The sequence below is a fragment of the Phaethon aethereus genome (assembly GCF_964289735.1).
Source record: "Phaethon aethereus genome assembly, chromosome: 8".
In the NCBI taxonomy this organism is placed as follows: domain Eukaryota; kingdom Metazoa; phylum Chordata; class Aves; order Phaethontiformes; family Phaethontidae; genus Phaethon; species Phaethon aethereus.
The window spans coordinates 25,642,604-25,656,937 of NC_138584.1; the positions used below are offsets into that span (position 1 = coordinate 25,642,604).

Here is a 14,334-nt window from a genome sequence, read left to right on the forward strand (position 1 = left end):
GAAACACGAGGAGGGTATGCGGGTTCGAGCCCCGCCCCGGCGGGCGGGGGACGAGCGGTGGACGCGGCCGAGCGGAGGGGCACGGCCCCGCTGGCGCCTCCGTCCCCTCGCCCGCCAGGCTCGGCAGGGGCCATTGCTCCCGGAGATAACGGTGGTAGGGAAGCGGTGTTGCCTGGCAGCTGCCTACCACAAAGCGGTGCCAAAGCTGCCGCGTTACCCAGCCTCTCGGCTTCACCCAGAGCCAGAGAACCAGCCCCGTGGACTCGCCGCGCTCACTGTGGAGGAGATGCTGTCCCGGGGGTTTTTAAGACGTGACTTAAAGTGATAGCTCGCTCGGGGTGCCGGCAGCGGGGAGGGAGGGAGCTGTCAGCCGGGGTGGAGGTGAGGGTGAAGCCTTGGGCGGCAGGAATAGGTGATGAAGACCTCGGAGGAAGGAGGCCCAGGCTATGCCTGTTTTCTCCTTCAGGCTTGTGTGCACTAAAAGCCTAAAGAACTGCATGTAAAGGAGCGATATTCCCAAATGCCGGCTTCACACGCCCGCTGGGTTGTCACACACCCTCACCCAACCGGGGTCTTTTTTTTTTTTTTTTCCCCCTCCCTTTTTCTTCCCTAAAAGCCCCGACCGCGCAGGCGTTTGCAGGTTTCCCCGGTGTCAGTGCACAGGCACGCAGCCGGGGTTTGGGGGGTGAAGCCTCCCCAGCTGTGGGTACAGCCGCTCTGCCGGCGGTGCTTGCCGTGCCGCCCGCCCTCGGCAGGCTGCAGCCCGGCCCCTGGCACGGCCCGCCGGCTCCTTCCCTCCCTCCTCAGCCCACAGCGGTCTCGGGCCAGGCGCACGGCGGGGCCGGCAGCGGGGAAGCGGGGCAGGCAATGCCTCCGAGCACGTTTTGCGGGCAAGCTGCGCGCTGCCCGAGGCGGCGGCGGGACGCGACCCTCCCAACAAGCGCTGCCGTGATTCGGCAGCCGCTCGGACTCTGAACCTGCCCCTCCGCCCTGCGTTGGCTGAAGGCGGCCGGGGCCGCCGGGCGCTGCGAGCGGCCCCGCCTGAGGCAGCCGGCAGCGGCAGCCGGCAGGTCGCTGCCTTCGCCCGGGGGTGGGGATGAGGCTCTCGTGGCTGGGCGTGGATGTCTCCCGGGTGCTGCATTTGGTCGCTGTCTTCTGCCTGACCTGCGTGCTGCTGAAGGCCGTCCAGCTGTACCACCGACGGCGGGAGCTGCTCAGGGCGCTGGCCGACTTCCCCGGCCACCCGACCCACTGGCTTTTCGGCCACGTCCACGAGGTAAGGTGTGCTGCCGCCGGGGGAAGGGAGAGAGTGCGGGGAGCACTTTCCCCCAGCAGCCGTGAGGAATGATGCTGGAGGCACTTGCCGCTGTGGTCCCGGAGAATTGCTTCTCCTAGTCCCCGGGGTCAGGGAAAGATGGGCATTCTTTTCCTCAGCCGTACAAACTGCTTTTTCTGCTTGCGATGCCTGGAGAACGGCGCACGCAGGCTGCTGCAAAATGCGCGGCGGAGGGAGGTGGTAGCTGGCTAGCGAGTGCAGAAAGCAATGCTACAGCGTGGCGTGGGCAAGGGCATGGCGGGGTGTAGCCCAGCGTTGGTGCTGGAGGCAGCACAGCCGCGCTGCTCTGTGCCGGCGCAGGCCCCGCTGCCACCTCTCCGCTCCTGTGAAGTCGGGGTGCGGCCGCTGCAGCGGTCCCGGGGTGCTGTGCAGATGCACGCCGCTCCCAGCGTCCGCAGGCGCCTTCTCTCCCTTGCCAGCCTGCATCGGCCGCGTGGCCAGGGGAGCCAGGCAGGCCGCGGGTCGTTTTCAGTCAGGTTTCAGCCACAAAACACATCCCAGGGATAGCATCTGGCGCAGGGACCGCGGATCTCTGTAAGGTTGCATGAAAGCCATGACTAACTAAATCCACGTACATAAGCAAGCCTTGTTGTGGGCGCTCGTGGCGTGGATGACTATTCCCCGAGGTATGCGCTTGCCGGGGCAAACAGATTTCCACGACTCATCGGCAGCTTTGCAAGGAGTAACTGAGCTGCCTGGTGCAAAAGGCTTCTCCGTACATGCTAAAGGCTGCTTAAAATCGCCCTGACCTCCCCTGGGCTCCACTGATGCCCTGCCCTGGCCAAATCTGTGGCACATTAAATAACTGTCACCCTGAAAAGTAGCTGGGAAATCTGGAGGAGACCTCCTAGGGCTTGTCTCTGTGCCGTGGCAGCCCCAGTTTTGCTGCGCTGGACAGGACAGTCAGTCTTCTGGCAACGTAAGCAGCAAGATGGGCCAGTTCAGGGCTTTGTTGCGCTGCCAGTTAGACTTTAAAACTGCAGTTAAATAAAGTATGCTTGCCAGTTGCGACTATTTATCCTGGAATGGGACTTAACCGTTTGTGCTGATCATTCGCTGCCACCATGGCTAAGTTGCTCATGGCTCGACTTTTACCTCGGACCGTTATTTTTGGAAGGATTCCTGTTTTGCAAATTTAATCATTTGCTGATTAAATGCTGCTGAATTCCCCAGAGCCCAACAATTCATTGAACCAGTGAGGAAACTGGCAATGCTCTGGGCACATGCTGAATGCAAAGTTTACACAGACCTCGGAGGAGGACCTGAGAGCTGCATTCAGGGAGAGCACTGACATTTCCTGTTCTGTTGATTTAAAGTGATTAATTGCCATTTTTGATTCAGGTCAGTTTAGTATCTCAAATACATTTGACATGCTTTGAGTGGGTCTCCTGGGAATACATCATTGTTTTAAAGCATTCTTAGGTATTAGTCTCTGCTTATCCAAATCACTGGGTAGAAATGACATTAAAATATTAGGAGAGGTTGTGTAGGGGTTGTGTACAGCTGTTCAGTCTCACTGCAGGAGAATGACTTAGTTAAAACCCAGTGCCAGCCTCGAGCTGGCCAAACCGAATTCCCAAGGCTGCAGTTGGTGGGAAGCAGAGGAGAGCAGGGAACTGCCCCGCGGGCACAGGAGGGCTCCCACTCCCTTTGCCTGCATCCGCCTTGTGCGGGCGGCTGGTGGTGGGGAGACAGCCTGCTTTTGACTGAGCACAGAGCAGCTTCGTGCTCAGATTTCAGCTCCTGTGTTTTCTGTTTCATTTGCTATCGGTGCGTAGTCATTAAAAGCAACTTTAAGTGCCTCTTCCCAGATGCTTTTAATGTTGGATCCATTTCAAAACTTGCATTTCTTCATGAGATCAGGCTTTTACCTTTCTTCCTTAGACCTGAGTGGGGCTTATATGTTTCTTTTCAAGCCCCCAAGGAATGAAGAAGTAGAAATGATGGGCTTCCTTCCAGAGTCTGGTAGCTGGAGCCCTGATTAAGAAGCAGGAGCTTTCCATTCCTGTTCCTTCGCAGCCTGCAGGACTTTACACCCTCTGCCCCCAGGAGTGCTGGGCACAGCAGGTGGAGTTTACTCACCTTGGGGTAACCTCTCCCCTCAAATAAACCCGTCCCACCCTCTGCCAGCTCAGGGATGGTTTTTGATAGCACAAACCAAGGCCAGTGCTCCAAAACCAAGGTTGGATGCAAAGGCTTGTAGCGTTAGGACTTCTGCCAGCGAGGCTTGCTTAGCATCTCCCAATTACTTCCATTTATGCTTTCTGTCATTTCGTGACGGGAGGAAGGACAAGCAGCCATATCAAAGGGACTTCCACATGTTCAAATATCACCCAGCTAAAAGCCCCGTGCCAAGCCCTGCTTCTGCTGGCATTGTCGAAGGGGTGGGCACTGGTGACAGCTGTCTCCTTTTACCCCAAAACTTGTTCCCTGCAAGAACTGATGGTTCTCTTTAATAAGTCCAAAATCTTGAACTTGAGCAAGAGAAGTTAAACCATAACTTTCTACCATAAATGATAACCGTAGATGTAGTTCGTCATTCTGATGAATGCAGGAGACACACGGGACATGCTGCAGGGACCCCCCGGCTCGCAGGGAAGGGGGCTCAGCCTCGGTGCACGGAGCCTGGCCATGCCCCCACACAGCCTGCCCAGTCCCCTGGCAGATGCCCTGTGGCTCCTGAGCATCCTCTCCTGACGTGGGTGATTATTTGAGTACAAGCCATTTGCCAGATTGAGAAACACTAGCCAAACTAAAAGCTGAGCTGAGCTAACTCAGCACCGAGGCAACTGAGCAAATAGTCACTTGACTCAGTCAATAGCGTGACTTTGTGGCTGATTTCTACACCAATATGCAGATGTAATTGAACTTCAAGCTTCAAATCAAAGCAGCAGCAGCTATGTCAGTCCTAGCTCACCAAAATCCTTCCCCCTGCCTATTGTGGCAGAGTGGTTTCTGTTCAAAGACAAAGAAATTCATACACCGTTTTGTTCTGTCATCTTTTTTTCTCTGTCTCTGACTTCGGATCTTTTTACCAGTCTTTCCACTTGTTCTTTGGCTATTGCCTGTTTAATATGCAGCAACACTGGCTATAAAAGCAACAAAACGGTGATCACTTTTGACAAGTGAACCCACCAGTGTCACTGATACGAATGCTGGTGCTCACGTTACTCCTCAGCGTGCAGCTTCCAAGGACCAGAGATGAACCCTTCTGGGAGCACCAGCTCTTCATCACCTATCAAATTCAGTTCCTGGAAATAAATGGAATCTTAATCTGATTTTATTAACCAGCGTCCCCTCCTCTGTACACTCCGCCGGTGACTGTGGACTCATTCTGTTGAATTCTACGTGGACACTGGCCTTCTCCACCTAAACAGCTGGAGGAAGCTGTGGCCCAGGTTTCCCAGTCAGGAGGCATCATTGCACTGGGGCAGACACAGCAGCGGTGACATTGGCTCCTGTCAAAGTGCTGCTGTATTTTCTCACAACCACGGGGTGCTAATTGCTCAGCCATGTGCAAGTGAGAACATATTTGCACGCCACAAAACGCAGGTGCTGTCTGGGGCAAATCTGAGTCTTCTTTGGGGTAGCCATGGAAAAAGAGCAGATAACGTACCTGCACCGATAGGCACCACCACTGTCCCTAAGGATGTTCTCCATGGTAAGTGTCAATTGATAAGGAAGATTTATTTTATATGACATTTAAAAGTAACAAGCACCTCTATTTCTGATGCTCTGCAAACCCAGAGGGTCAACACCTTGTTTGCCATTACCTGGTTTTACGATACAGAAAGACCTCAAGCTCTTTAAGGCAGTGATTTGGGAGGTTATTTAGTTTTTCCTTTGAATCTAAGTACTCTTTCTCTTTTTACTTCCCCACTACAGTTTCTCAAGGAGGAAGAGGTGCTGGACAAGGTGGAGATCTGGGCACAGAAGTACCTACACGCTCATCCTCTCTGGTTCGGGAGTTTCTTGGCATTCCTGGTTGTCACTGATCCTGACTATGCCAAGGCTGTGTTGGCCAGGGGAGGTGAGGAGATGATGCCTTCACCTGTGGAGCAACAACCACAGCCTGCAGATTTCCCATGCCAGCCTAAAAATTCACAGCAGGGCAAGGGTTTCACAGAGAGGTTGTCTTGCAGAAATCATCTAAAGGCACGGAGAGATACCCCTCCTTCATGCCAAGCCCTGGGTGCTTCAGGCACAGGGCTTTGGGGCTTCTGACTGGGACCCCCTCAAATCAATTGCTGGCAAATCAAACTTCCTCAAGGGCTCCTTGAGAAGTTGTCTTCTCGGTGCCTGACCCCAGCAAGGAGAAGACAGCTGGGAGCTTTTTTCTTAGCTCAGAGGCCTGGCTCCTACAGCAGAGAAGTATCTTTAGTGCATCAAGGGAGAAAGGTGCTAAACATGGCTGTCTGGGAGGGTCAATCTTTCATCACACAGTACAGACTTTGGACTACCAATATTCTTGTTTATTCCAGTCTGGGCATCTGCTTTTATACGTGGTTCTCGCAGCTGGGCCAGACAGTGTTGTTTTATTGTGAAATACCAATGAGTTCTGCAGGGATGCCACCTATTCTGCTTCATACCCAACCAAAAGTGAAAGCCCAGAGAGAGCCTTAAGGAGCATACCAGTAGACTGGTGCTAGTGCAACATTTACCAATTTCTTTTTTCTTTCTTGATGATTTTTTTTATAGATCCCAAGGATAACATCAGCTATAAACACCTTGTCCCATGGATCGGTATGTATTCCCAGGGCTTTGCCTACCAGGCATGATTCTGATGTTAGTCAAGAGCATGCCATGAATAAACAGCATTGTGCCTGTTCCTTGATGCAGTTAGAGCTAAAAGCTTCCTGAAATTATTATGTTTATTGAAAAAGGTACTAAATAATGCTATTTTTTGTGGTTCAAGGAAAGAAAGTTAAGGCATAGTCATAAATACAACCACTTAACATGTCCGTAGTTAGCAAAGGATTGTGATAGGAAAAGCTCAGATTCAGTGGAGCACTGGTGAAAAATGCATCTGCTGATCTGAATTCCTCAGCTCCAGCAGTGCTGGTGTTTCCCTTCAGAGGCAGCGCTGCGCGGTTTCAGTGAGCAGGGCTTTGCTCAGCCCAGAGAACCCTGGAGCTGACAGCAATGTTTGGAAACACTCTCTCGTAGCAGCTCAGACAGCAGATTTAATCATGCTCCTTGCAGGCGGAGACTGTGTCCTCAGGCAGGTGAAAGCAGCATGCTTGTGCCCAGCAAAACATGCCTTGCCTGTGTTTCCCCAGGGAATGGGTTGCTGATCTTACACGGGCCAAAATGGCACCAACATCGAAAACTCTTGACTCCGGGGTTTCATTACGATGTCTTGAAGCCGTACGTGGCCCTGATGGCAGAGTCTACTAACGTGATGCTGGTAGGACTCATATCTGATGCTCCTCTCTCTGCCCTGTTTTCTTTTCCCTGATCCTGAGTGGTTAGGAGGTGGATGCTGGAGCAGGGTTTTCTTGCAGTGCCCTTAGTCACAGCCTCATAAGTGTAAGGACAGGCTGTAGTGGTTGAGGTTTCTGAGCCACCACAAATCTCTTCCTATGGGCTGGAAGGAATGAGCAGGTTGAGCCTCACAGTGGGGACTATGTCTCTGGTACTGCTTTGGGCTCTGTGGCTAAGGTTTGAGGATTAATGTTACTGCCATCCCCAAACTGTGCATGATCTCAATCCTAAATGCAACTGCTTATAAGGTTTTTTTGTAGATGAAAAATTGAAGTAAAGAAAGGTTCATAATAAATCCCGAAAATACAAAGGTTGGAGCAGAGCTACACTGTGACCTAAGGTTAAAGGCTATCATTTGCTGTCAACATACCCATGACTGGACTGCAATCTCTGCCTTGCTTAATACACAGTGAAACTGTACTGTTCTTCCATCCATCCGTGCTGGGCATGATGGAAACCAGTGTGAATTGCAGGTGAGGGGCACCAGGCTTTGTGTATGTGGACCAGCAGGAGTCTGGGTGCCAGATCTATTCCTTCTCCTTTGCTTCCCTCTATCCAACCTCCCCAGCAGCTCCACATGGATCCTGGCTGTCCTCCCTTCCATCAGCCTAGGGAGCAGCCAGGAGCCAGGGGCTGGAGAGCTTTTGCAACGCACACAAGTGCCTGGCAGTTTATAATTCCTTGCAGACAATGCAAGTGCCTATTGTGGGAGCCCATGCCACCAGGTGGCAATCTTTGTATGTGCTAAGGATGTAAGTCTGTCCATATAAGCCCTGTTCCCCAGCCTGGTTTCATGCTGTGGGAGCTCAGATGTGACTGTGCTCCTCCATCTCCTCCCTTTCTCAGCTTTTGAGTCTACTGGTTCCTTACAGCTGTGAAAGGACAGAGAGTCTTATGAGATATCTCATGTCCGTTATCTCATGTCTGTCAGGCAAGAGAAACACTCTAGTTTCTCTAGGGATCCCCTGTGGGAAGAGTTGAGGAAGAGCTCCTATATTATATGCTGGAAAAATACAGTGGGAGAGAGATCGTGAGATGGAAGCTTGCATCTTGGACACCAAAGGCACCAAAGTCTTATGTGCTTTTAAGAGAGAGACAGAAAACACAGACTCAGGGAAGCCCAATGCTGACATACTCCGCTCTTGTGCAGGAAACACACTGCACCCTAAGAAAGACTTCGGTAACATGCCACCTCACCTAGCAATGCACCCATCCTGGGCTTCTCCAGGGTGCCTTTGCCCCAGGATAGGGTGTACCAGGGCTCAGTGCTGCAAGGATCTGACAGTGAGGCAAATCTTGTGTTAACCATCCCGCTCTTGGCTTCTGGGGTTTTGATGGCAACTAAGAGATCCTCTTCTTTTTTCCATTTCTCTGGGATGTATCCCTAGCTGAGCACTCGTTTAACCAAAGGGTCACTGCAGATCATGCAGAACTGTCCCTTGCCTTCTCATTTGTGTCTCCTTTGCACCCTAGGATAAATGGGAACAGCTGATCACAGACGGGAAACCAGTGGAGCTTTTTGAGCACGTCAGCTTGATGACGCTCGATAGCATCATGAAGTGTGCCTTCAGTTGTCACAGCAACTGCCAGACCACCAGGTCAGTGCTGGCTGCCCCAAACTCTGGCAGAAAGTTTGCACATCTGAAGGGAGTTGGGCAAATTGCTTGTTCCGATGGTCCCAAATTTACAAACTTCCACCATTCCCCTCTCCCCAGGAAAAACACCTACATCCAGGCTGTCTATGACCTATGCCACATGGTACACCAGCGCCTCCGCATCTTCCCGTACCACAACGACATCATTTACTGGCTCAGCCCCCACGGATATCGGTTCAGGAAGGTCTGCCAGCTCGCTCACGACCACACAGGTATTCCCTGCCTTCATCCTCTCCCAAAGCTTTCAAGCAGGGTGGATGATGGCTGACCAGAGGCAGTTGAGTTACCTCTTTGTCCATGCAGTAATCCTGCCTGGAGGCTCGGAGCCGGGATCCGAGCAGAGCGTCAGCTTGCAGCGGTGGTCTGATGTAGGCATGAAGCAAGGGGATCTCACAGCTCCTGGGTTATTAAACTGGGCTAATGGAAGAATTCCCCTCTGGGAATGCTCCTGTTAAATCACCAGAGGCTGGTGAGACAAGGGATAGGTGCTTCAGGCAACACCAATGCAAGGAAAGATTTTCCTTTCCAGGCTAAGCCATGATTTTAATTGAGGAGGGGTCAGTGAAATAGGCTGAGGAGTCTGTGGTGGACAAAGAAGTTAGCAGAAAAGGTTGGTAATGTGCACAGCATTTGCTGCTGAAAAAGCCAAACTGCCTGGGGTGCAGAAGCACACATCAAATGCATCATGAACTGAGCGGTGGTCACCCCTTTGGGTGAGCTCTGCATTGGCAGGACAATTTTGCAGCCCAGCATCTGCTGCCGCTGACGAACCTTTAACAATTTCTTCCCCAGACAAGGTGATCCATGAGCGAAAGGAGTCCCTTAAAGATGAACGGGAATTTGAAAAGATACAGAAGAAGAGACATTTGGACTTCTTGGACATTCTGCTGTGTGCCAAAGTGAGTGGCAGGGAGTGACGTGGGTAGCCTCTGTTGGGGAATACAACACACAGAGGGATTTCATAGTCTTGCTCGTTTAGTATGGGGTGGATAAAGGGATTTATAAGCAAAGGAGAAGAGGCCCTGAATTCAGTCTAAACAGAGATTGATTTTGTTTATATGTATCCCAGGGGCATCACCACCCCCCTTTGCAATAGCTGAAAGAAAATAATGTCCCCTCCTGGGACATTATAATATATATATAATTATATATATATAATTTTATATATATTTATCTGGACCACTATAATAAAAATATTTTTTTATATATATATATCTGTGGGCCACTGAAAGTGTCTCTGGTCTGTTAGGATGAGAACGGAGCTGGATTGTCTGATGAGGACCTGCGTGCCGAGGTGGACACTTTCATGTTTGAGGGCCATGATACGACGGCCAGCGGGATCTCCTGGCTCTTGTACTGCCTGGCATCACACCCTGAGCACCAGGCACGGTGCCGGGAAGAAATCCAGGGGATCCTGGGGGACCGGGAGACGCTTCAGTGGTAAGGTTGCACATTTCCTCACCTGGTAACTTCTTTTGTCATCACCAGTATTTCTAAGTGAGCAATGTCTTCAAGGCTCGAAAGCTGGGGTGCTGAAGGACTGATTTGTAAGGTTGCTGCATGCATGGACACTTCGTAGGATGGAGCAGATACTGCATCTTTCAGATAAATCTGCCTCCCTGCCCTGAAGGGCTTCAGGGCTCCTATTGCCAGGGCAGACACGAGAAAAAACCATCCCAGACCAGGAGGACATGCTGGATGCTGTGCCAAGACCTGGGCCATCAACATTGCCCTTTGCTCTCTCCTGTTTTCTTGCCACAGGACGTTATAGTTGCGGCTTTTCAGGCTTTTCACCTTTCACTGTCACTTTGCACTTGAGCTTGTTCAGAGGTTGTCAAGGTTGTTCAGAGGTGTCTTGGGGTCCCCAGCTTGCAGCAGCCCGTGGTGGGACGTTGTGGGTCCCTCCATACACCCCACCTGTTGCAAGGGGATCTGCCCAGGGGCCTGATGGCCGTGGGGCAAGGGGCCTCCTGGCACAGTGCAGCAGGGGGAGCGTGCGGCTCAGCCTGCCTCTGTCCCGGCAGGGAGGACCTGGGCAAGATGACTTACAGCACCATGTGCATCAGGGAGAGCCTTCGCCTTTACCCGCCAGTGCCCGGCGTGTCCCGGCAGCTCAGCAAACCCATCACCTTCCCCGATGGACGCACCTTGCCAGAAGGTCTGTAAATCCCATTCCCCTTCACAAAATCGTGCTCTTGGACGTCTCGCTGCCTGCTGCAGAGCAAAGGCGACAGCCCTGCCTCTGTGAACTGGTCTTCACCGGCACAGACGTTCAGATAGGACTGGGCAGATGTTGGCATCCCGTTGACAGGCTGAGGTCTGGGCTGTAGAGCGGCATCTCCATGCCATCCTTCCTGCCACCACCACTATAGGGCAGCTGTGCTCGTGCCCAAAGCCCTTTCTCTTCCTGCCCAAGCACGAGCCCATGGTTCACCCATTTTGGCAAACTGCAGGTATGGGGGGATGGGGACCAGTCCCATCCTGACCTGCAGCATGAGAATTGCCCTGTGCTGCTGCTTTCCTTCTCTGATTTAGCACACAAGCAGGCAGTGTTGGTGGGGGGATGCTGTGCCTATGGTGCCGGTGCCTTCCACTGTTTGCTGCTTACAACTAAACAAATAGAAAATGTTTCATTTTCTCTGAAGCCAATGAGAAAACCCTCATTGGTTTCCAGTTGACAGATAAAACCATGAGGATTTAAGACAGACCTTTGTGTGAGCAGGCTGCAACTTCTCCTTTAGTTTCTTTGTCACTGAGCCCTTTTCTCCTTCTCGATTGCTTTACAGGGAGCATTGCTGCTATAAGCATTTATCTCATTCACAGAAACCCTGCGGTATGGAAAGACCCTTTGGTAAGTTTTCTTTTGCCCTTCTAATAATTTTTCCCCTTTGTGCTATGCCTGTTCGAATGCCCTCTTCATCTGTTAGCGGGAGAGCAGAGGCCCCCCCTTGCTGCTGAGCATATTTGGCCATGGGAATCACCCTGAGCCATGACCACCTTCCATTAGTCTTGGCCAGCTGCGGCACAGGGTGGTCAGACAGCAGCATTAGGGCTGGGTGCTGCCCAAACAGTAAGACGAAGTGCTCCAAAGAGCTTGTTGTATTAACTGGCAAAAGGATGATTTTTTGTTCAGCCTACAGGTGGAGAATCGAACACTGGCTCCACAGTTTTCATCATACCTATGTCTGGTTTGTCTTGGCAACACCATTGCAAGGCTCAGTGGAAGGCAAGGGAGCCCGGTGTATGAGTTGCCGTCCACCTCAAAATGAATTCTCTCTCCAATGGGGTTGTTCAGGAATTATGGGGTGTCACGTTTCTGAAGATACCGGTCAGTACTGTGTTCCTTAAATAATTGCTTTTTCTTGCTGCGTACTCTTCATTTCCAGGTGTTTGACCCGTTGCGGTTTTCCCCGGAGAACATCTCTGGCAGACACTCTCATGCCTTTCTGCCTTTTTCTGCTGGAATGAGGTAAAGTGTATTGAATGCTGAAGGAGTAGTGGGGAGAGAAAACATGCATCCCTGGAAACTGCTCAGCCCGAGAAGTGTGTGCTGCTGTTGTAATTGCTATCGGGGAAGCACTCGCAGAGCGCTTTCAGAGACTGCTGCCTGAAATCCTGCCCCTGCAGCGTTGAATGGTTCACGAGCATATAACAAGTGTTTGTGCCACAGAGGGGTTCTGATACCAGCAGGCAAAACGGGAAGGAAACATTGCCAGACCCCTCTTGGGGGTGGGAAACGGGGTACCGAAGATGCTGAGCATCCTGCTGGCATCTGGAGCCTGCAGCATGCTGGGCTCACCTGCTCTCCTCTTCTCCTTGATGCAAAGACCCCATCCCGCTCCCTCATCCTTTGATTCCCCCTTGTCACCTCCTCCCAATCCTTCCCTTCGCGCTGTGCTCACCCCAAGAAGGCACGTGCATTGCCGACCCTCCTGCTAGGATACCCACCACCACGGCTCTTCTGGGCTCTCCTTTGGCTTCCCCATCTCCCCTCCCTCTGTGTGCTCGTGGAACACACATCCAGGAGCCCCTCTCCGCCAACGCTGCCCCGGATTTCCCCTGCTCAGCCCATGCCCCTGCTTTTGCCACCCAAAACACTGCCTGGGGCCCCCAGAGCTGCAGAGGGAAGGGGTTGTGCGCTGGTGTGAGAGGGCTGGGATCCAGCCACGGCGGGTTGTCTGTGCCCAGCGCTGAGATGGGGTGGCTGAGCTGCTATGTTTTACCCCAGGAACTGCATCGGGCAGCAGTTTGCCATGAACGAGATGAAGGTGGCTTTGGCCCTGACCCTGCTCCGCTTTGAGCTCTCACCTGATCCCACCAAGCCTCCCTGCAAAATACCTCAGATCATTCTTCGCTCCAAGAACGGGATTCACCTGAATCTAAAGAAAATCCACTGATGCTGGAAAACATCCTGCCTTTGCCAGAGGGAGGGACCAAGCAGGTGACGGGACAATGTTTCTCTGGGGCAAAAGGTGCAGGGCAGGATTTGGGAGTAAGGATTCCTGATTTATATGCTTATTCCATCAGCGGAAAGCCCTTTTTTGACCTGGGCCCAGGTAGCCTAGAACTGAGAGCAGCCAGGCATGGCCATGCCTCTTTGCTGACTCTGCCATCACCCCACCACAGAGCCCAACCGAAGCTGCCGTGAGGGTTGTCCTCCCACTGCAAGGGGCCTGGGAACATCTGCAGGTCCCACCAGCTTCTCCCTCACCAAATCCTGCCTTCTCCCTCATGTCCTGGACAAATCCATGACCATTCCCAGCCCTGCTCCATCATCAGCACCTTCCTCAGTGCCTAGAGGTCAGCCCTCTCCTCCTGCAGCAGGGGCAGCCTGCGGCAGACCTGTCTCTCTTCTCGCACTCAATGTGTCATTCTGTTTTGCTGAAAGCACTGATTCCTGTTTGGACTCTGAAATTCTGCCTAGATGGCAAAATATTAATTAATGTTAATTAAATTAATTAAAAATATTAATGCAATTTGTGTTAATAAACCAATAATTATTCCTGTAACAGCAGCTGCATCGTTTTTTATTGCTGATGCTTGCCCGATTCGTCACAAATACAGCATAAAACCCCTTTAGAAATGGGAAGTGGAGAGGAAATCCATGAGCAGCAAGAGACAACCCTGAGGGTGTCCAGCCAGGCTCCTGCTCACGGCCGCAGCCAACGCAGCATCTTCCATGGGCAACCCCTTAACGGGTCCAATGCACAATCTTCACTTAAAGCTGCAAGGGAGGAGTTCTGATATTTAGAAAGGGTGGGGTTTTTTGTGGGGGTTTTTTTTTCCTAAGATGATAAATTTATGAGAGTTGTATGCTCGAGCTACGCTGGAAGACACTAGTGAGCTGTCCTCTGCCTCTGCAGGAGTTATTATTGGGGTAGAAAGTGTCAAACTGGGAATTCCCAAAAGCTGCTGTTGCAATTAGCGTCGCAGTGACATCGACTGCTGCTCCAGCATCGTGAGCAGGCTGCTGTGCAGTAAGACAGCAGCTGACTTCATACAGCTCTCATCTGCAGAGATAAGGCAGATACATAGAAGGCAGTGGGGGAAACAGGAGGCCCTTTTTGTGAGATACATTATCAACACCGTGAGCGCAGTCACTGGTGAGGCCCATTAATGGAAGGTTATATCAAGTATAAGATTTTGTCCAATTTTAATTTTAAATACACAAAGGGAGCTCATAATGAATAATGGAGATAATACAAATAATTTGTGTCGTCTCTGAGCATATTACCAACCCACTGCAAATGTCACACCAAAGGCGTCCTCAGAACATCTGTAATTGAGAAGCTGCAAAAACCAGGCCAGTATATTGTGCAAACAGGGTTGCCTGTGCACCTCCTCTGCCATGTCACCTGT

General features: G+C 51.8%; 1 protein-coding gene across 1 annotated transcript; it reads left to right on the forward strand.

Moving 5' to 3' along the window:
• Positions 1-338: 338 nt before the first annotated feature.
• On the forward strand, positions 339-12,872 carry LOC309407201 (cytochrome P450 4B1-like; the record flags this gene model as incomplete). Its single annotated transcript, XM_082002668.1, has 12 exons — positions 339-1,276; positions 5,222-5,366; positions 6,035-6,079; positions 6,616-6,743; positions 8,294-8,418; positions 8,536-8,687; positions 9,268-9,374; positions 9,725-9,915; positions 10,500-10,637; positions 11,266-11,326; positions 11,862-11,944; positions 12,704-12,872. The coding sequence occupies exons 1-12, from the start codon at positions 1,097-1,099 to the stop codon at positions 12,870-12,872; spliced, it is 1,524 nt and encodes a 507-aa protein (XP_081858794.1). The 5' UTR covers positions 339-1,096.
• Between the last annotated feature and the right edge of the window lie 1,462 nt (positions 12,873-14,334).